This window comes from Condylostylus longicornis, unplaced genomic scaffold (assembly GCF_029603195.1).
Source record: "Condylostylus longicornis isolate FDR11 unplaced genomic scaffold, ASM2960319v2 ptg000009l, whole genome shotgun sequence".
NCBI lineage: Eukaryota > Metazoa > Arthropoda > Insecta > Diptera > Dolichopodidae > Condylostylus > Condylostylus longicornis.
Window position 1 is genome coordinate 1,435,202 of NW_026577978.1, and position 23,517 is coordinate 1,458,718.

The following is a 23,517-nucleotide window of genomic DNA, read 5'->3' on the forward strand; positions in this document are numbered from 1 at the left end:
ACGCCTTATATTTCCGAAACCGCAGGCTTTTTCAAATTGATATAAACTCAAAAAGCTAACGGTAAACTCCATGACATTAAAAAATATAATTATTTTTCTTAACTCACGCAATTAACCCTTAAAATCGAGCATTATGTTAACCCATCTTTTAAGACTGCATATATGCAACATCCTAAATATATGCAATCATAGAATTAGTTTTGTATATGAATGAAAATAATTTTAATAGTGTGATAGGTATATATAGACTGTTTTTAAAAGCAGTATTTTTACTTGTTGAATGGAAAAGTGCTACAATACAAACTATTGGTTTGACCCAACTTTATTAATCATTGGCATTTGAAAACAGGTTGATAGGAAAATTCATGAGAAACACATTTAATTTTATGTTTTCGTTTTAGCTTTGTAATTAATTTATAAAATGAGTCAAAACGAAAGTTTTACTTCAAATCTGTTGAGATTAGAAGAACCTATTATCATTGATTAACACTAATAGAAGCTTTTTTTTCAAATATTGAATGTAAATATTTTCATTATTGATAAGAGATGTTGATTTAATAGAGAATAGATTGAACTGGTTCAGTTAAAGCTCACTTCTCATATAGGTTAAAGTTGTTGTTCTCAAAAACGATACTCATTTTATATGAAGAGATCTAAACCAAACTATTTAATGTGCGTTTGTTTACAAATTAGTATTGATTTTGTGTGTATTCTTAAAAAATTTCTAAAATTTCCGAGCTTTAGTGATAGTTTATAATTAAGTTTGTAGTGGTAGTTTTGCTTACAAAATCTGTTGAATAAGAGTTTTTAAAATTTTTATTCTTACGATTGCCAAATATTAAAAAAGAAAATGTAAATTTTTTTAAATTATCTTGGATTTAGCAGCAAAAACATAAGCATATTTTCTAACATTCTAAATTTTTAAAACGCTTTCTCAAAAAAATTTTTTTTTCACATGGAGTTCTCCATAAACTATAGAATTTCATAACATCTGTTCTTCTGCAATTTTTAAAATATTTTTCTTACTAACAAATACCAACATAATTTTCAGTTTAGGGATAAATTTATTTACATATTAATTAGCACTTTTCCAAAAAATTTTTGAAAAAAAGTGCTTATTAGTTTCACTCTGTCCGTCCGTTCGTCCGTCTGTCCGTGTGTCTGTTTGCAAAACTTCTACACCCTTGAAGATAGAAAGCTGAAATTTAGTACGTACATAGATTTTTACTAGAAACTTATTTCCGTAGAACAAAATTTTTACCGATCTCCCCCCCTCTAGAAGTTATACCCCACAAAACCCTAAAAATGGCGTTTTTTAACTATTTGTTGCAATAAAATCATAAGTATTTTTGAAATTTTGCAAACGCAGAAAGGCAGCGGCTTGCTTCTCTAGCGCGATATACTATAGTTTAACTTTATAAAAACAAAATGGCCGTCTAAATTTACCGTTATTTAAAGTCCTTTTGATGTCGTTTTTCTTTTAGACCCCAGCCTGTAGAAGCTTGAAATTTTAGGGGCTTTTAGACATTAACAAATAGTTAATTTCGTTAGAAGAAAATTTTTTTCCATCTATACCCCCTCTCAAGTTATCGCCTCTTGAAATTTGTAAAATTCGAATTTTTGACACCTTATATTTCCGAAACCGCAAGTTTTTTCAAATTTCTATAAACACAAAAAGCTAACGGTAAATTCCATAACATTAAAAACTATAATTATTTTTCTTAACTCGCACAATTAACCCTTATAATCGAGCATTATGTTAACCCCACTTTATATTAAGTTTTGCTTTATTTCAAAGACTGCATTAATCGTTCATCCTAAGTATATGCAATCCTAGAAATAGTTTTGTATATGAATGAAAATAATTTTAATAGTGTGATAGGTATACATACTCGTAGACTGTATTTAAAAGCAGAATTTTCACTTCACACGGGAAAAGTGCTACAATACAAACCATTGGTTTGACCCAACTTTATTTTTGTATTCCTTAAGAAGTTGCTATTTAAAATTATTAAAGATAATGGTAAATGAGCTCAGAATATGTTAAAATTGAACTTATAATCATTAAAAAAATCGAATGAATATTTAAATCACGTAAAATGTATTATCCTTTTTTTTAAAGATATCTTATTTTTTTTATGAATAAAAATTTACAAACATCGGATGAATTAATTAAATGGATAAATTATGAAATACAACAATGTTTTATGAACGTTGAGAATGTAAAAAAAGAAAATTTAAAACAAAAAAATTTTCTTTACTTTGTCCTTAAAATTTTAGGTAATGAATTTGATCTTTTGAATAAAAGAGGCAACAAAATGATAATCCTTTGAAATCTTTTAAAATTACTTGCAAGAATGCATGCACCTGTCTACTATTTCATTCTTGAAAAAGAAAAAATATGGAGCTGAATTTAATAGAAGTTGACTATAAATTGACTCATCTTAAAATGAAATCATGCTATTACGGAAATAATTTTACTCAATAGATTTGCCATATTCAAATTTTAAATACTGCACTGTAGTCGGCATTCTAAATCAAGAATATAGATATTACACTACTGTGAAAGAAATCGCTAATAGTCTACTTAAATTAATCCTGAATTAACTTCCATAATTGAAACCATATTTATATTACTATATGTAGCAGATAATTAAGATTTCGTATGGCAGCATTATAAAAAAATTAATTCATAATCATTATTGTATGGAACCATGAAAGTATTACTACTATTTAAATATTGAGCATTGTTTCTAAATATATTCTCATTTAGAAAAGAAAATGAGATAATTTAATTTTATAATTCATATTCCATTACCTGTTTGCCGAAATTTTTTGAGAATAGTAATACTTTTTCGAAATTGTTTTACATAAACTTTGAATAATGACCAGTTTTAAAAGTTTTCGACATGTTTAATTACAATTCCGAAATATTTATTTTACTGGTAAAGATTGAAGACTAGATTATTTACACTAAAATTTTTGGAAAAAGTCATATGAAATTATTGTTGACTGAAATTAAAAAAATTGGTCCGAATAACTCATTCTGAGATCGGAGATTGATTTCGGAAAAATTTATATCATAATAAAGCTTCTATATGAAATTTTGTGAATTTAAAGTTGCATTTCCTTTCACTGTCCGAAACTTCAAACAAAATAATTTGCATACTTATAACTATGTAAACACAGGAGAAGTTTTTGATTTCCTCTTATGTACCGGTTACCGATGGACTGACATTTCAATTCGAAATTAAATTCATATTCGTAAATATTGTCCGAATGTGTTCGGACACTGAGTGGAAACATACCTCAGCTCAGTTTTTGCTTATTATCGTCGGGAAAAATAGCTGGAACCCTGATAACAAAATCCATTAAATATTTTAAATATTAGTTTGTACGGGTATCATAGTTATCATACTTAAAAATAAAAACTCATTGAAAAGCATAGAAATAATCTGATAAATAGTTTAACATCTCTTTTTTTTATACCCGTACGAACGTATGTTCGAAGGGTATACTAAATTTGCCTTACCGTTTGTAACGCTGAGAAATAACGGTCTTAGATATAGACTAAAGTGTATGTTTTTGATCAGCGTCGAATTCTGAGTTGATTTAGCTTTGTCTGTCCGTCCGTCCGTCCGTCCGAACGATAACTCAAAAACTAATTGAGCTAAGTTCACCAAATTTTCACAAATGATTTATTGTAGTAAGTGCCAGAACCCTATTTAAATTGGACATGATCGGAGTACCGGTTCGGGTAGCTGCCATACAATTTCAAAATTTATTTAGCTATATCTCAGAAACTATAAAAGTTGTGGTATTGAAATTTCACACGAACGAATATATTACTAGGGCCAATGTGTCTCATAAAATTCGTTGAAATTACTTGGCTCCTTCTGGTACCTGCCGTACAACTTCAAAAGTTATTTGGCTATATCTCAGGAACTACAAAAGCTATGGTATTGAAATTTCACACAAGCGAATATATTAATAGGGCCGATGTGCTTGATAAAATTCGTTAAAATTTCTTGGCTCTTTCTGGTAGCTGCCGTACAACTTCAATAGTAGTTCGGCATACACAGTATTTTGAGAAACACAGTACTAAAATTTTGCATAAATTAATATTGTAATACGGCAACTTGAAGTCATTGTCTGTCCCATAGTCAGTTATGGCTTATTTACTCGCACATAGGATAACAAATTCGTACGGGTATCACAGAGTTGACAAGGTCAACTCTATTTTTTTTCTCGTTTTGCCTAAATTTAAATATAAAATTATGATAAGATAAACATCATAATTATTCAGGAACACGTAATGGAATTTAATATCCACTTAAAGGATAATTTTAAAATTTGTATTTTTTACGTTCACGTAATAACAAAGTCTATAGCATGTTATTATACATAATATAGTATGACAATAGAATATAGATAGGGGATATACATGTATATTGTATAGGTCCTTAAGTAATAAGTAATTAAAATATATTTAGTTATACAAAAAATTACGAATTACAATTTTGTGGAACCAGTAGTATAGACAATTTTTTTTTTTTTTATTACATAGCCTGTCCAAGTATAATATAATAGATGTGTATGTAATATGAATCAATATTAAACGCACTAAAAAAATTTTAATCACAATTTTCTAGAATGACGACACTTTCTCAACGAGAAAAGAAAAACACACTTATTCAATGACAATAGTGGATAAAGATAATTTTAGAGTGGTTCAATTAAATTTTCCAATTTTTGATGTAATACACTTTATGGTCTTTAAGGGTGATTAATAATAATTTTCGGAGTTGTTGGCCGTTCTCATTTTCATATTTCAATTTCCCAGACTTTTCCATAGATAAATTCGTAAAAAATGAAATGATGAACCAAAGAGCATAATAGCCTCCATTTCTTCATTGAAAAATCAGAATTTTTTTAAAATTTGTAAAATTTTTGCTTTAAATGTTTTAGACTTTTTGTAGGAGCTACAATTTTAAAATAATTCTTTACCAATTTTATTTAATGGAAATATTGTGAAAAATAAAGAATTTTTATAGAAAGAGAAAAACTATAATTTAAAAATCTATGAAAATAATAAAAGAGGTCTATTGAAATTTTAGTTTCTGTTTTTTTTTTTTGTTTGTAATAATATATTTTCTTTGTATATTATATTGAAATAATTTCTGCAATGCAGTAAAGAAGGATATTATTTTCTATTCTTTAGGAAAAAAATTTAATTGTTAAACTTAAATTTTAAACAACATGTCCTTGTCCTAAAATGACAATAAATATTATGTATATATGTATATTTATATACATATTAAGTATGTAAAGAAAAATTTATGTATATGTATACATGAATGTACTGAATTAAAGAATTTTTACTTAAATTCTTAATATTATTGAATAAAATTTATAAAATATTATAAAAAGAATTGACAATATAATAGAAAATAATATTTTAACACTCATGTATAAATTTGTTATACATATAACATGAATGTATTAAAATTTTATATCAAAAGAAATTTGAAAATTTTAATATATTTTTTAAGAGAAAAACAAAATCTTAATAATTAAAAATACAATAAGATTTTGTGCATATTTGTACATAATAATGGGTGTAGGGTATACACACACGTCTTTTCAAGGATTTTCATTTTCCTATATTATATTATTTGAAATCATATAATAAGTAAATGAAAATTTTTACGAAATTTGAATTTTAAAATCCTCGAAATTCTTTCAACAATATTTCCTCCATATTTCTATGACAGTCAGGTTAAAATTATAGAATTCACGTTAATAATTCACGAAAAAAATTTCTGTATTATGAAGTCTAATACAAAAGGATTTGAAACTTGTAATATCTCTTTATACCCGTATACGAGCGTATTTTCGAAGGGTTCGAAGTAATAAGAATCCTTGAAATTTCTTGACTCATTGTGGCAACTGCCATACAATTTCAATAGTAGTTTGGCCATATTTTAGAAAATATTGAAAATATAGTATTGAAATTTTTTCATAATTGTTAAGATGGTAATACGGCAATTTAAAATCATAATCTGTCCCATAGTCAGCTATGGGAAATTCATAAATCGCACATAGGATAACAAATTCGTGCGGGTATCACAGACTTGAAACGATCAACACTATTTTTTCTGGTTTTTATAATATTTGCCTTAACAATAATATGAAATAGAACCAAGGAGTGTTGTTTTGATAGTTTTTTTTATAAAACAACTAGAGTACTATTTGTACTCTTTTTGTTTCGAAAACACCTGTATGTGGTAAGTTATTAATTTTTGCGTTTTTGATTAGCCAATTTGATTTCCGAGATTATTAATGGTTTTAGATTATTTTCTCTGGAAAAATGCTTCCTGAATTTTTTTATTAATTTTTTTTTAGTATATTGGAAAAAAAATTCGAATACTGTAATCGGTGAGATTCAGGGCCGATTTATGAAGAAATTGTAAGTAAAAATGGCAATGATTGGATTTTTAATTAAAATAAAAATTTACTTGGAATTTACAATTATTCGGCCATGTTTTCTTTGAGTTTTGAAAACCAAAATTTTAAAAAATATTTTAAAATTTTTTTTTCTTGATTCACTATTTTATTTAAGCTCTTAAGGGTGAAATTATTAACTAGTTTAAATTAGATTTTCAAATTCGTTGTATCTGAAGTAATTTTAGTTTTTAACTCAGGAATCATAATAACGTTCTCATTATTAAGGGTACAATTAATATTTTGGGCTATTTTTTGTTTTAGAAATTTCATGTAGCAGAAAATTTTTCCGAAAACTGTCATCAAGAACAAATGAAAACCTTATTTGTACTAATCCTTTAACAATATTGTTAATTTTAAAACATTTTCTACTACAAAATTAAATTCAAAAATAAAAAATGTTGCCAAGAAAATTATTTGAGTGCAATAAGTAGACATCTTGTATATGTAAATGTAAGTATGTAGCATGTATATGGAATAATGTACAAATGTTATCAATAGCATGTTAAGTTTAAATAAAATTTTTTTTTTTTTTTTTAAACAAATGATTAAATAATACTTTTCAATAAGATTTAAAAGATTTTCTATACATTGAAATAGAAATTGATAGACAAATAAAATAGCTTTAAAGAACATTTTTTTTTATGTATTTTATTTTGAATAAAATCAAAATTAAATAAGGAAATTGAATTTTCATGTTTAATTTAAAATGTTTGAAATTTAATATGATATAAGGAGTAAGAATCATAGGATAAAATTGTTAATGACAAAAAAAAGAACATGTGCATGTATAAATCGTTATGTATGTATGCATGGCACTGAATCATAAAAACAACCGGTTTAGTAAGAATTCAATTGATTATAGCAATTAATTTCCTATGATTGTTTTGCATTAATCGAAAATTAAATTGTAAATAAGAGCAAGAATATTATTGCATAAATATTTTGTGAATGTATTGTTGAATGTGTATAGGATAAATACATCAAAAATAATAATGAGACGTTTAATAATGAAATGCATGTACTCGTATTGAATAGGAGTCTCTTATAATCATCATCGATAAATTAATAGTCGGGAAATAATTCTATTAAAAAGAAAATGCTGGGAATATAAAATTTTTTAATATTGCATCCTTAATTGTGAAAATAGAACCTAAAGCGATGAAAGGCAACGACAGGCAATTTTCGTTACCAGCCCGAGAACAAGAGCGCAGAATTGCAAAATCAATTGAACAGTACTTCGCATATAATATCACATACACATGGAAACAGATAATATTAAAAAATAAAAACCGCCAGTGATAAAATAGAAATTTAGTGTATTTAACAGTTGGGGATGAAATTCGTGGCGGTAATTTCTCTTAATTCTGGACATTCCCTATTTAAATATGCATGTCATGTATTCTATATGAATTCTGATATTACGCCGCGGAAAATCGCTCTTATTCTATTCAACTTAAAGGTTGTTACACGAGCCGCATTTGATAGGTTCTAATATACAATTTGGATCAAAATTCCTTATTTAGTGTTATTCTGTTCATTCTTCTACAGCAAAGCAACATCGGCAAATATTTTAGTAGTAAAATGACCGTTCAAATTAATTGCTATTTCGAATTCTTTTTGTGAAATTTTAAACAAGTTTCCAATTTATTTTATAAATATTTTTTAACTATACTATATTAAAAGAAATAATAATGTCAAGTTATGTCAAGGTTTATATTAAAATTACAGTATAATCCTATGTGTGCACATAAGTAAGAATGTAAGAAAATATATTAAGAAGCTACGGCAATTTGAAATAAAAGAAATGCAAAATTTCGACTCGGCATTTTATTCATTAATGTAGTAAACTCACACCATCGTAAAATTAAAGTAAGATTCCTTCTTTCTCTCTCTCCTTCTCTCTTTATCTTAGGAAATATTTTCATGTTATTTACAGTTGTTTAGGTATAGGCACATTAGGTACTTAATGGTACTTTAATATTTTTTTATATTTATTTATTAAGCACCTATATACATGTATATAGGTTTCCATAAAAATATTATTCATAAAGAATCACACGCGTGCAATAAAAATGTTGTAACTGAAAAAAATACGATTTTTTAGGTTTTAAGACAATTATTCATTCATATTCATTTTATATTGATTAGTTTGTATTTTACATAGCTTTGCACGAGCTATCCGCAGTTTCAGACTTTCTTGAATTAAAACAATTTTACAGCGAGGGTGCGAGGGTAATACACTTTTATATGCCAGTTTTGTAAACCTGTATTATTATGAACAACAAACTATAAGGGTATAGGTACAATATGCATTTAATAAAGAATCACACGCGTGCAATAAAAATGTTGTAACTGAAAAAAATACGATTTTTTAGGTTTTAAGACAATTATTCATTCATATTCATTTTATATTGATTAGTTTGTATTTTAGATAGCTTTGCACGAACTATCCGCAGTTTCAAACTTTCTTGAATTAAAACAATTTTACAGCGAGGGTGCGAGGGTAATACACTTTTATATGCCAGTTTTGTAAACCTGTATTATTATGAACAACAAACTATAAGGGTATAGGTACAATATGCATTTAATTATTATTGGTCAACGAAAATTTTCAAATGTTTAGCAAGACCCATTAATTTTTGGTTTTTTTCGAGTAATGAACCTGTTTAATTTTAAACAAGTTTCTAATTTATTTGTTAAATAGTTTACTTTTTTCTAAAAACCGATAGCCATGTATGAATTTTAAATAACATTTGATTATTAAATCAAAAAAAAAAAATTACATTTAAATAAAAGTTGTTTAAAAATTCTATTGAAAAAATAAAATCAACAATTAATTATTGTCAGTATTGTTAAGAATTTTGAAATTAATTGAACAAAATAAAAAAATTTAAATTTTAAAATTTTATACATTCACAGTTTTACTTATATAAGAGGCACTCATACTATATTGGAAGCAACAAGATGAATATGAAAATTTATTTAATTTTAATATTTCAAATTATGCTAACACTATCAGAAGATGCTAATTTTAATAAGGTATACTATTATAAATTATAGGACATAAGTCCAATTCCCTTAAAACAATTTTTTTTTTTTTTTTTTTTTTCCTTCGTGAATATTTGAAAATTACTTGTATAATATTTATTAGTATTGCATATTAAGTTATATAATATTGAATATAATTTTTATAGTGACCTGACCGGGGCTTGAACCCGAGACCCTTCGTTTAAAGGGCCGGTGCGATAACCACTGCACCAACGGTCAGACTTAAAACAATTAATAATAGTAATTTTCAATTCAAATTTAAATTCAATTGAAAATTTTTTTAAATTTCTGAAATTTTTATTTGCATTTTAATTATTCAAGAGCAGCAATAACTTTGCATTTGTTTTTCTAAAATTTTTAGGTACTAGATATTTTTAAACCATCAGCTACTATACGTCTTGCAAGACCATTAAAAACTGGTGATGTTATAAAAGTTAAAGGAACATTTGCAGATAGTGGAACAGAGTTAGTATATATACATATATTAAATTTTAATTAATAAAAATTTTAATTTCATATAGAGCCAGTTTTGATTTAGAAAATGATTATTGTAATTGGATTAACAAAACATTAACAAATTGTATTGATTATGATTTATTAATACAATTTCAATTGGGTACAATGAAACGTCGGATTAATGTAAATGGAGAATGGAAACATAATATTGATACATATAATTTACGTTTAGAAAAATCAAAAATATTTAAATATAAATTAAAAGTGAAATCAGATCATTTTGAAACTGAATTATTTGATGAAGAGATGGCACCATTAAAATTTATTGAACCAATTGAAAATTTAAGTATATTTCGGGTTTATGGTCATGCCAATATTGATTCATTTAAAATAAAACATGAAAAGGATGAAGATAAAGATGAATAATTTTTTGTTTTTTTTTTTTTTTTGTGGTTAATTTCACTTTTATTTTAAAATATTGTTACAGTTTTTTATTAGAAAAACATTGTTTTGAGTGTAATTTTTTTTTTCTTTGAGTGTATACTATAATGTTTAAATTTAGTATTTAATATTGTAATTAATGTCGGGAAGAAAATATAAATATATATTTTGTAGTTTTGTAATGAAATGGTTAAATTATTGAAATTGAGTTCTTAAATTGAATGTATATATACATGTATATAATATACAAAAGACTATTTGGAAGGCTATTTATTTAAAAGAGTAAGTTTTTTAATGTGTTCATACAACAGAATCATTTTCAAAATGAGGTCAGGAAGATATAAGGAAGCCGGAATTTCCGGAGCACTTTTCTTCAACAAAAAAAAAAAGGTAAGAAAAATGGTATTAAGATAAGCAAGGTATTCTGTTTGTAAAGATAGCTTAAAGATTCAACTAAATAAGCAAAACAATCTTTAAGCGCTCGCTTTAGCACTATAAGATTTTAATGTTAATTATTATTTAATTTTTTGCGAAATTTTTTTTTCCTGGCAGTCAGCACTAGGTCAATAGAAGGCTCGTTCATCCACAATACACCTAACCCCCCGAATTAATTGAAGTTTCTTGAAAAAGTTTAGTAGATAATCGGCAGGCGCCTCGAGTGTTCCTCTACTCCGTTGGACCAATATCTTCGTAGATAACTTGATGCACATCCTTCACAATCTCGATGTCTTGGCATCAGATATTTGCTAATGTCGATAACCGATGTTATCGACATTAGCAAAAACAAATTGTTTGTGAAATAGAGATTTTCGACTCCAAGTCGAATTCATTATAATAGAGCCTTCACTGTATTATATCATAAACTATGTAGATTATACATACATACATATTTTGTAAAAAATAAACATTAATTAAATAATATGATTTAATTCAAAATACTCTTATGTCATCAACATTTCAAGAGCGTCTTAAATTAATCTATACTTATAAATTTAAATATTTATGTACGTTTTTGTATTTGTAATCCGGTTACCTATAATATTCAAGAAATACTCAAATATTTTCTTCTTAATTATTAAACAATTTTAGCATTCATTAAAATAATTAAAAGAATTATAAAGAAAACAAACAGAAATTAAAATAGAAAGAAAACGAATCATATATAAACAAGTATAAGATGAAATTTACAAAATGGACTAAATGCTGTTAATACTTTAATATTATCTTCGTCGTTATACTTTAATATATAAATGTCGTTATACTTTAATATTATATAAATATATAATATATAATATATAAATGTCGTTATACTTAATGTATAATATATAATGTATAATATATAAATGTCGTTATACTTTAATATTATCTTCGTTCGATTTTTAACAAAACAGAATTCGAAATATAGCGTGACGCCAGATTAAAAGATGTGGGTTTATCGGAAGAAAATAAAAAAAAAAATACATTATTGTTTAATAAAACCAAAATGACTCAGAGTTGTTCAGGTTATCAACATCTTCTTTAGAAAAATATAAATTTTTTACTTCTTTATTTTGTCTGTCTTGTTCCCATTTTCCGATTGAACTTTTATTAATTTATAAGATGCAAAATATTGCGCGTATATCTACTTGTATTTGATCTTATTATAAATTAAAATTGGCTTTTATTTTTGAAGAGCAAATAAAAGAGGGCAATGATCCCTGCACTCCAATTTGACGTGAAAAATGTATATTAACAAAAATTTAGCAGAGTTACAGTTGTATGGCTCATAAAGGTACAAGTTATTTACTCCTTTACTGCAAATTTAGAAATTAATTAAATAAAAGCGGTTCTATGCGATTAAATTTAAAGTAAGTCAAATAATTGTAGCTCAAAATTAAAAACAAGCTTCGATCAGAGGTGTAGAGTGAGAAGTGTAATTTGTACTTATGATTTGTACTTGTGTGAGGAATATACTCATGACTGAGCCATATGTTTACAAAACCAATATAAAGGGTTAACAATGTAAGTAATGCCGTTGCAAAAAAAAAAATGGGACAAGAAAGTTGAATTGCTTTATCTATTACAAAGGACATACAAATGTGTAAAAAATTTTAATAATTTAAAATTTACAAATTTGTAATAAAATTTACTTAGGTCAAAATTTAGGAAAATCGCTTGATTTTTTTGTTTTAAAGAAATACTGCCTTTTCTTTTAACATTTAAGAATATTTGTTAATTTCATTAAGCATACGCCACTTGTTTAATTTCATGTAGACATTAAGAAATAGTTGGTTAGAGAGTTCAAATCGTGCTAATAAGAGTTTAAAATTGTAAAATAACTACGCACTTTTCAGTTAATAATTTTGAATTTTCTACTTACTTTTACGATTTAATTCTAGTTTTTGGGTTTTTATAATGAATTTAAAATTTTTATTGCTATTAATTTTTCAAATTGTGTTAATTAAATGTGAAGAATCAAATTTTGATCAGGTATTAGCAATAACAAACTAATGTAGAGCAATTTTAAATAATTTGTGAATTTTAATTAATAATTTTGTATAATTTTAATAGGCATTAAATATATTTAAACCATCAGCTACTATACGTCTTGCAAGACCATTAAAAACTGGTGATGTAATTACTGTTAAAGGAATATTTACAGATAGTGGAACAGAGTTAGTATATACATATATTAAATTTTAATTAATAAAAATTTTAATTTTATATAGAGCCAGTTTTGATTTAGAAAATGATAATTGTGATTGGACATATCGTCATTTAAATGGTTGTATTGAATATGATTTATTTGTACAATTTCATACAAGTAAAATGTATCGTAGAATTAATTTAAATGGAGAATGGAAACATCATCTTGATACATATTATTTACGTCCAGTAAAGGCAAGAGATTTTAAATATACATTTAAAGTGAAACCAGATCATTTTCAAGCTGATTTATTTGGTTATGAAATGGGACCATTAAATTTTACTGAACCAATTGAAAGTTTAAGTATGTTTCGTGTTTATGGTCATGCTATTGTTGAATCATTTACTATTAAAAATGAAAAAGATGATAAAGAATAATTTTAAGATTTTCATATTTTTTATTTTATTCTTACATAGCATTTAATTTTAGTATTGATATTATAAATTATTATTAAACATAGTCTGAAATAAAATATTAAATATTGTTTTTTTTTAATAAATATCGTAAATTATTTATTTAACCAATATCTGATAATTGTGGATAAAATTTTAATAATTTTATTAATTATACAACAATATTTTAATGAATATAGAATTTTCAATTGTATTCTAAATTTCCATATACCGTGATATATTTGTGGTGACCAAACCAATGTAGCCTAACAGGGACAAAAGGGAGACGAGAATTGTGTTGACGTATGGTAGGACAGATCTCAGTATACTGGTGGGGATGCTGACGGGGCACTGCCTATTGAGAAAAATGGCCAGGAAGCTTGGAGTCGCTATGACGGATATATGTCTAGAATGCCAGGATGTGGTGGAGGATGTGAGGCATGTTCTCTGTGCCTGTCCGTTTTTAATGTGGAAGACAAAGCGTGTCTTGGGGGCTTACTTTTATGATGACTTGGGAGACCTGTCCGGGGTGTCTCTCGCGCGGTTTTTACTTTCGTAAATTTCTAATTCATCCTTCAGATTTGGAGAAGAAAATTATTGAAATTACCTATGTAAATTACTACAATTAGGGTTAAGTTATGAAAAAATGATAAAAATTTAAATTAAGGGCTCCTTTTGTATATTTTGTTTTTCTATTGTGAATTGCAGCACGATTTTTTTATTACATAATAATTCTTTTGTAATATCCCGATCCCTGTGTACTTGTAATTTAATTTTAAATTAAATTTTTAATTACATTACTATATAACAAAGAGAATTGACTTTTATAAAAACTTGTAATTGACAAGAAACAAATTAAATTTTTCTATATTTCGTTTTATAAATATAATAAGATAGAAATTTTCGAGAGAGTATAGGAATTTTTTTTTAACAACTATGAAAGTAAAGCAAATCAAAAATTTAAAATAACATTGGAATATACCAAAAAAAAGGGGCGACAATTAGAGGGAACTCGTCCATAAAATAATTCCATATAGTATTTCCAACATGCTTCTGGAATGGTTGTAATATGACTACCATACAGTAGTTATATTGTTACATATAGTAGCTAGGTATGTCATTACGTCGATCATTGATTATAATAATATGCATTTAAAATGAAATTTTTTAAACTTTTCAAAAACTTTTAGTATGCTTACGCATATCAAACCAAAGGTAATCTTTTTTGTGACGTTGGAAAATCTTTATACATATACATATCTAGATATTTTTTGATAATTTTCTCTTTTAGAGAATAGAAAATCAAAGATTAAATATAGACAAAGAAATTATTAAGCGCCAAAGGCCAAACTAAAAATGAAATATGTATTCGAAACAATGCAAAAGAGGCGAAGAGAGGTTTTCTTTTCTCATACGTCATCAAACGTCATTAACGTAAGAGAAAAGAAATTTTTTATTGGTTTATTGTGTTTGTTTTTTTTATCATTTATAACAAGTTCAATATTTTCAGTATAAAGAATATAAAAGAATTTAAAAAAGATATATCTTACATATACTCTAGGTTTAAGTTCACATAACTCAAAAATAGTAAATTTTGAGTCGCTAGTATTAATAAATTCAATATTGGTGCGGCTGTGATGACAAGATATTGTGACGCGTGCAATTGTTGTAATCGTCATAGCAATTTATTGTTAGAAAAATGATAATATTTATGGAATTTGCTCTTGGCATTAAAAAAACCCTATCCCCTCTACGAGAATTGACATTTTATAACATATAACAATATAATAAATTGAGATTGATGATCGAAAGAGGGCTATTAAGAAAGAATGAATAGTCTTACCTGAAATTTTCTAGTATACGTATATTTTCACAACTGTTCCTTCTTTGCTTCTCAAAATTTTAGAATTTTGACAGGCAAAGCAATAGCATATAACGGCTAAAGAGTTCATCTTATAACATATTGATAACTTGATTTTACCTCACGTTTTTGTTACTTAAAATGTAAAGTATTTTATCGTGATATGTTTAAGACATTATTGTAAAGGTTTACAGGTCAGCGTAATCTACACATGTTGAAAAGAAATATACTCTCTCTTAGGTAGAAGTGTAATTACCTGGATTTCATTCTAAGAAAATCTGAAATAAACTGAGAGCAGATGTTGTAAAATATGTTTTGTTATAAAACATACTTACTATAAATACGCACCATAATACGAATTGTTGGGTTAAATATGACTTGATGGTGATAATAGTGATAACTGATAATACAGGTTTTTCTAGCATATTCGATCAGAAAGCTTAAAAATATATTAGATTTTGTTTTTTGTTATTTTCGAAGATACAAAAGAATTTTTTTTCAATATTTTGCTCTACATTAATTTTATATAGTCGATAAATTTCTAAGAAGACATTTACGATCAATCAGTTGTTTAGTTAAAATCAGCGGTAAATAGAAAAAATATTCGAGACACATAATTTTATATTGGAAATTTACAATTTGTTACTTAAAATATTTCAAAAAAATAATTTATTATTTAAATATAATAAATATTTTTACTGTTATACTACAATATAATAATGAATTTTAAAATTATTTCATTATTAATATTTCAAATTGCATTAACGTTATCTCATGAACCAAATTTTGACTCGGTACGTAATGATAATAAATAAATTGACCAAAAATAATTGAAAAAAATAATTAAAATTTCAATTTAATTTTAGGGTTTGAATATTTTAAAAGCATCAGCAACAATACGTTTTGCAAGACCATTAAAACCTGGTGATGTTATGATTGTAAAAGGAACATTTGCAGATACTGGAACAGAGTAAGTTGCCTCTTTACCATATTTTTTTAAAAATACATTTTTGAATATATTTTTTGACTGAAAAATTTGTTTTAGGGCCAGTTTTGATATAGAAAATGATCATTGTGATTGGACAAATTGGGTTTTTGATAATTGTATTGAATATAATTTATGGGTACAATTTCATGCAAATAAAATGTTTAGAAAAATTTTTGTAAATGGTACATGGAAACATGATATTGATACATATTATTTACGTCCAGTTAAACCAAAAACATTTAAATATACATTTAAAGTGAAAAAAGATCATTTTGAAGCTGATTTATTTGGTTATGATATGGCACCAATGAATTTTACTGAACCAATTGATACATTAAGTACATTTCGTCTTTATGGTTATGGTAATGTTGAACAATTTATTCTTAAACATCAAAAAGAAGATGCTGAAGATTAACATTTTTAGTTTTAAATTTAATTTAATTAATTATTTTATAAAATATTGTTTTAAGAAGAATTTTAATAAATTATAGTTATTTTATATAAGAGAATTTAAAAACAGAAAAAATTATAATCAATTGCTAATTAATATCTAAATGTGAGCCCAAGTATTACTTTGTCGTATATTAGGTACAATTTTATCCTACATATAGTTTGTTTATTTAGCAGCTGTGAACTTAGTTCTGTGAGCATAATACTTATCCGACTATATAAGTTCTACGTGACTGGAAAAACATACGAATAATAGAAATAAAAACAAATCTGTCAAAATCAGTTTTGCGTTGCAGACCACAATCACGTGAGAGAATAATATTTTTATGCAAGAAAAAAATTACAAAATTAATGACATTAATTGTCAAATGTTTAATTGACATTTGTCCAATTAATATTTTTATCATAAATTTGTTAGTTTTGATGCTTCTCATTGAGTTTCCTGTAGGCTTCTAACTAAGAAATATTTTTGAAGAATGCATTCATATCGAAAAACAATGTCAATGTATGATGTTAATCTTTAATTATTGGCTCACTTCAAAATATCAAAGTTCACAAAACTATTTTGAGAGAGAAGATTTTTGAAAGAGATTTTGAGAGAGATTTGTTATTATTAACTAATGTACGATGTCCCGACACTCTTCGATATAGCCATCAAATTAGAAAATTATTTACCAGTAATTATTATAATTTATTTTTTTCTAAAATACGGTGGTATGCCTAAAATGACTTACTTAATCAATTAATTTCGAAATAAATTTACATTTTTTGGTTTTATACTGTAATCGCTAGTAATTTTTCTACTAATAATTTTCTAATTGTCTTATGAATAGCTGTCATTGTAATGACTATTATAGTAAATTTTTATCAAAAATTGACATTCGGAAAACCCAGTGATTATTTTAAATTTATTTTTACTTTCAAAAAGAAAAACATAAAAAAGCAAGGCGTTGGTTATTAAAATCTGGTTTGTTTTACGTGCATAATTTTATTTACCTATTTAAAATTAAAAGAAATAAAAAATAATGTTGGATCAAATTAATGGTTTTTAAAATAGCACTTCTTCCTTGACTAAGTGAAAATAAAAGCATAATAGGCAAATTCGACGGTTAAGAAAGAGAGTCAATATAAATAATTTTTTTTTTCAATGGCACGGCATTTACCGTTACCTTCTCGCTTTTATAGAAATTTAGAAAAAGCTTGCAGTTTCGAAAATATAAGGCGTCGAAAATTTACGTTTTACAAATTTCAAAAGGCGATAAATTTGGATTTGGTGGAGTGGAACAAAATTTCTCTAGAGAAATAAATTTCTTATTAGTGTCTAAAAGCCAGTAAAATTTTAGTTGCCGTCTGATAACGATTGATGTCAACGCTCATTTTGTCATTGTAACGTTTGAATATACTGTTTTGCGATATTAAAAGCTAATAACTATTCTTGTGCTTTCAAACTGGGAAGAAGATTTTCTTTTAGAGAAATAAGTTTCTAAATAAAGATCCTTTTGTATATACATAATATTTTAGCTTCCTATCTTAAAAGGTGTACAAATTTGGCAAACAGATACACGAACAACAGACAGGTGTGCGTACAGAATGGAACTAACGAGCACTTGTTTACTTTTTTTTTTGGAAAAATGCTAAAAATCAAAAACAAAAGTAACACATTTGAATTCTTTTTATCATATACTTAAGTACACGAGCATTGATTGTTTACCAACCAAACCAACCATAATAATAATATAAATACTCGTACCAGAAAATACCATAAAATAACAGAAAAATAAATTCTGCTTTAATTTAATTTTTTTCTTTTAGTATTTATGCCAAATATAAAAGAATGAGAGGTTAGAAGGTATGATAAACCTGAAGATCCAGTTTTTTAAATTTTATATTTTCTTTACTTTCCATGTTTTATTTTTAACATGAAGATGAACTTTTGCGTCTATAGTATAACACTGCACGCGTATACAATTAATAATATAAGCAAAAAAATTATCAAAACATAATTTTATTCTAAAGACAATCAGTTTTAAAAAAAGCTCTTAAACGTGTAGACTAGTTAGGACAATAGTCTCTCTATTCAATTGCATATTAAAAAGAATATTTTAATATTTAATATTTTATTATCATACTAAAATGATTATTTAATTATTTAATAATAAAATTTTGAATAAAAATATAAAAAAAATTAAAATATAAAAATGAAAATTTATAAAAATTTTGAATTTTTTACAATAATTTTAATTTTATTTAATTATAATATAAAATTATCATTAGGAGTATGTAATAATCGAGTTTTATATAAATTTGGTTTAAAATTATTTTGTGAATCTGAGAATGAAGATGCAATTTCATGTTTTGAAAATTTAAATGCTATTAAAACTGTTAATATACAATGTGCGAGTGGTTATTATAATGAAGATGATATTAAACAACAAACAATTATTTGTCAGGAAAATGATCAATGGTCTAATATACCAATGATATGTTTACCAAAATGTGGTGGACATCCTAATACTGTTGAATTAATATATGAAAATCAAAAGAAACCGACATGGTATGCTGAAATTATTGGTAAAAATAATCTTGTTTATCCGGGTATAATATTATTTGAAAGAGAAATTTTAACAAGATGCAAATATTTTATGGGAAATGATAATAATAATTATAATATACGTATACAAAAAAATTATTATAAAATTAATAAAATAACACCATTTAGGTATGTATGTGTATAATGTTTATGAATAAATTGTACGTATAGAAAAATATTACTGTAAAATGAAGTATGAGAAAAAAAATGAGATTTTCGTGACCTTTACAGCCTTCTGTATCTTGCTTTTTCATCTCGCCATTTGTTCACTTTCAAATAAAAATTTTCATTTTGTTTAATTCAATCGGATTTTTCACCTTAAATTATCGATTGAATTTATCATCTTTACAAGATTAGGTTACTAAGTTTTATATTCAGATGAAAATTACCTTATAAAGGTACATTTAGTTTTTTCACATTCGGCGAGTAAAAAAAAAGGAGATGCACGATTAGGTTCATAGTCTGCTTAATTTTGAATTACTGAGTATGTATGTAATTTACAGCAATTTTTGTGAAAAGAAAATAAAGGCAAATTTTGGTATAGCCATTTTAGCCCGATGAATTCTTCCATATGAAATTTGTATCGCTTAAGCAAGAATTATGACATTTTATGGCAACTTTTAGTTTCACATTCACAATATGATAGTGAAATGAGACCATACTATTATAATTTGTGCAATTGTCGCAATTAAGATTATAATAATGTGTTTCTTAACTGATTTATTTTCTTAATTAATATTTTCTTAATTAAATATTAAGTTATTAATAATATTGTGATTGAGCTCTTATTTTTTTATCTGTGATATTTTAATAAATTTTCTAATTTATTTTTATCATAGATAATTTTTTTGAACTATGATATTTATTTCAGAAGCCGGTTCTATATTTATTAATAAATTATACCATAATATTCGGAAAACTATGACATAATTTATTTATACTCGTAAATAGCGAACTGGATATTAAAATCTGGCGACTTCCCAATCTCTACAATATTTTGTTACTTTGGAATTGAAAATCTCGAACTATCACAATATTATTGTAGGGGTGCTGTATTCCAAAGTGGAATATTTTTATTGTTTGTTTTTAATTAGTGGAATATTTTAATACTAATTTTTTAATAATTTTTTTAAGCTAAGTCTGTAAATAAAAATTAGCATTGATTATAAATAAAAATTAAATAAAAAAACAAATTTATTTTCAGAACTTATTTGATACCAGATGAGAATTGCGATAATTGTTCTTTTGATGAACTTTGTGGTATAAGTTTAGAAGATGGGGTTTTCATTAGATATGATAAAAATATACAGCCAGCTTGTAGTCCAGCTAATAGTTATGTATATTCATCAAAATTTTTAGAATTTTTCGATACAAAATTCCAGGAGAATCGAATAAATCAGTAAGTTTATGTTTTAATTATTGGTCAAACTTGTAGTTTGTAAAAGCAAGTAAGCATATAAAACTAGTTTTGTTTATGCCGGAAGATTTATTATTAATTTAATATTTATGTAAATTTATTGGTATAGGTAAGTTCGATTAGCATAGGTTAGTTAGATACTTAAATTCATATACAGTCTGACTATATAGTTGAGTATTAATAATTTTTAAATTTAAATTAATTAATTATGAAAATCGGTATGAACTTGAATTATAATTGCGTAAATACCGGATTTCGAAATATGTGTCTGAAAAACAGCAATTTCCAAACTAGTTAGTGTTATTGTTACTTACGGCAATTACTATTTCACTTCAAAAATGAAGTGAAATAGTAATTGCCGCAGTCATTTGATAAAATATTTTTATTATACATTATAATTGTATTTTTAATTATTTTATTTATTTTTAATTTCTAAATGTAAAATAATTTTAATTTCTTTTAGATTTATACCGGCACTGAATGGTGAATGTACTGTACCACATGTTGATAATACAAAAACCGAAGTTAATTGTTTTAAAGCTAAAAACAGTGGACTACAAACATTTGAACCGATAGAATGTGCAAGACGTGCTGATTTAATAATAACACATTGTCGTATTGGTTATCAAAGTAGATTATCAAATCAAAAAGATTATTTAGCACGTTGTATACGTAATGATTGGCAATATGTTGGTGGTAAAGAGAATACATGTGATTTAATATGCGGTACAGTTGATTCAAATTATCGACCATCATTAACACCATTAATAAGTAGTGGTACTAAAGCTAATATTATACAAGTACCATGGCATGTTGGAATTTATGCAAATAATACACAAATTGTACCAACAATTCAACAAGTTTGTGGTGGTACAATTATTCATTCAAATATTATTATATCGGCGGCACATTGTGTTTATGATCGCAGTAAAAATAAATTATTGAGTCCAAGTAGTTATTTAGTTGGAGCCGGTAAAACATATCGTACATATGAAATAGCAGAAGAATATGATCATTTTGCTAAAGTTATTGATTTACATATTCCACCAAAGTATAATTTCTTTAAAAAAAATAAATGTATATATTTTTAAAAAAAAATTTTTTTTTTCATTAATTTTAGTTATCATCCATCTGAAATTTATAATGATATTGCAATATTAATATTAGATCATCATTTAAAATATACATCACATATAAAACCAATTTGTATTGATTGGGAATCATTTAATAATCAAGATATTAAAGCTGGTACACAAGGTATAATAGCTGGTTGGGGTGCAACATCAAAAGATGATATTCAAAGTACTGAATTATTGATAGCTAATTTTACAACTGTTACAAATAATGAATGTAAAAAATTAGTTGATCCAAATCATAGATCTGATATTACTGGTGATAAATTTTGTGCAACAAGTGAAAAGAAAGCAAGCGCTTGTCGTGGTGATAGCGGTGGTGGTTTTGTATACAAAAAAAATATAGGATACGGTGAACGTTATTATTTTGGTGGTGTTGTTAGTATTGGTTATAATATTGATAAATATTGTTCAGATGATTTCTTAACATTATTTACAAATATTCAATTGTATCAAGATTTAATTAAAAGTGTTGTTTTAGATAGTAGAAATTCAAAATTATTTTAAAGTGATGTTTAAATTATGGACAATATTTTGTATGACAAATTTTTTTCTTGTTTTTAGTTTTAGAAATTTTAAAAATTAAATTTAAAAAGCTAGTATATAAGTTGAATGAACGATATTAATAAAATAGCAGTTTTAATGAAGCTGCACCTTGTACTGAAATAGATTATATTTCTAGCTTAATAACGATAAGACAGTATGAATAGATTATATTATTCATGCAATAATTTATAACAAAATAATTGTGTATACAAATGAAAAATATAAAATTTTCGTTTAAGCCTTAAAAATTTAATAGATCTCTAGATCAATTCGGTGTATGATTTTAATTCATATTGAAAATATTTTTGTTCCAATTATAAAATTCGAATTAGGTTTTTTTAAAAAAAGAATCCCAAAGTTAATTTAAAAATTTTTTGCACGTTTTATAATTTTTTTTGAGAAAAAACCTTTAGAATTTTTTTTTTTTTTAATTTAATATAAAATCAAAATATTGCATAAATTAAGGATTCAGTAAGGCGATGAATGCCTTTATATCCTATTAAAAGTTTATGATTTCTAAGAAATCTAATGCCTCACATCATATAGACTGCTTAAATATTATTTTTTGAACTTCTTTTAACTTTAAGGGAAAATCAAATTCATAATTTTATCCTTGCATATGAATTTTCACCTTTTTCTGTAAACAGAAATTTCGTAAATTGGATTGTCTTTTTTTAAGTTCAATTAGACTTATAAATTGAAAGAGTAGTCTTGTGTATACTAAATTTTAAGATATAAATAGAAAAATCTAGTTCGAAATGCTTTACAATAATTAAAATTTAGAAATTAATAGATGAAATTTCTGTCTGTCTGGGATGGTTTTAGTATTTTTGAAAAAATCATAAATTACTGCTAAGATTTGAATCTTAGCTCATGAAATTTGATATTATTTGTGTCTGGGTTTCGAACTTTTCCAATTTTATTATTAAAATATGTAAGCCAAATATAAAATTTTTAAAAAGATTATTAATAAAAATCAGTGATTCCAAATCAGATTTCAAA

At 25.3% G+C, this 23,517-nt stretch overlaps 3 protein-coding genes across 3 annotated transcripts; all 3 read left to right on the plus strand.

Moving 5' to 3' along the window:
* The first annotated feature begins 12,801 nt into the window (after positions 1-12,801).
* Positions 12,802-14,884, plus strand: LOC129618540 (uncharacterized). Its single transcript, XM_055533345.1, has 4 exons — positions 12,802-12,921; positions 13,003-13,106; positions 13,161-13,470; positions 14,822-14,884. Exons 1-4 carry the CDS (start codon positions 12,847-12,849, stop codon positions 14,882-14,884), a joined length of 552 nt encoding a protein of 183 aa, XP_055389320.1. The 5' UTR covers positions 12,802-12,846.
* Positions 14,885-16,056: 1,172 nt separating this feature from the next.
* On the plus strand, positions 16,057-16,794 carry LOC129618541 (uncharacterized). Its single transcript, XM_055533346.1, has 3 exons — positions 16,057-16,185; positions 16,258-16,361; positions 16,437-16,794. The coding sequence occupies exons 1-3, from the start codon at positions 16,111-16,113 to the stop codon at positions 16,792-16,794; spliced, it is 537 nt and encodes a 178-aa protein (XP_055389321.1). The 5' UTR covers positions 16,057-16,110.
* A 1,869-nt stretch (positions 16,795-18,663) lies between these two features.
* On the plus strand, positions 18,664-22,500 carry LOC129618542 (uncharacterized). Its single transcript, XM_055533347.1, has 5 exons — positions 18,664-18,670; positions 19,104-19,548; positions 20,624-20,818; positions 21,300-21,887; positions 21,957-22,500. Exons 1-5 carry the CDS (start codon positions 18,664-18,666, stop codon positions 22,474-22,476), a joined length of 1,755 nt encoding a protein of 584 aa, XP_055389322.1. The 3' UTR covers positions 22,477-22,500.
* The last annotated feature ends 1,017 nt before the right edge of the window (positions 22,501-23,517 follow it).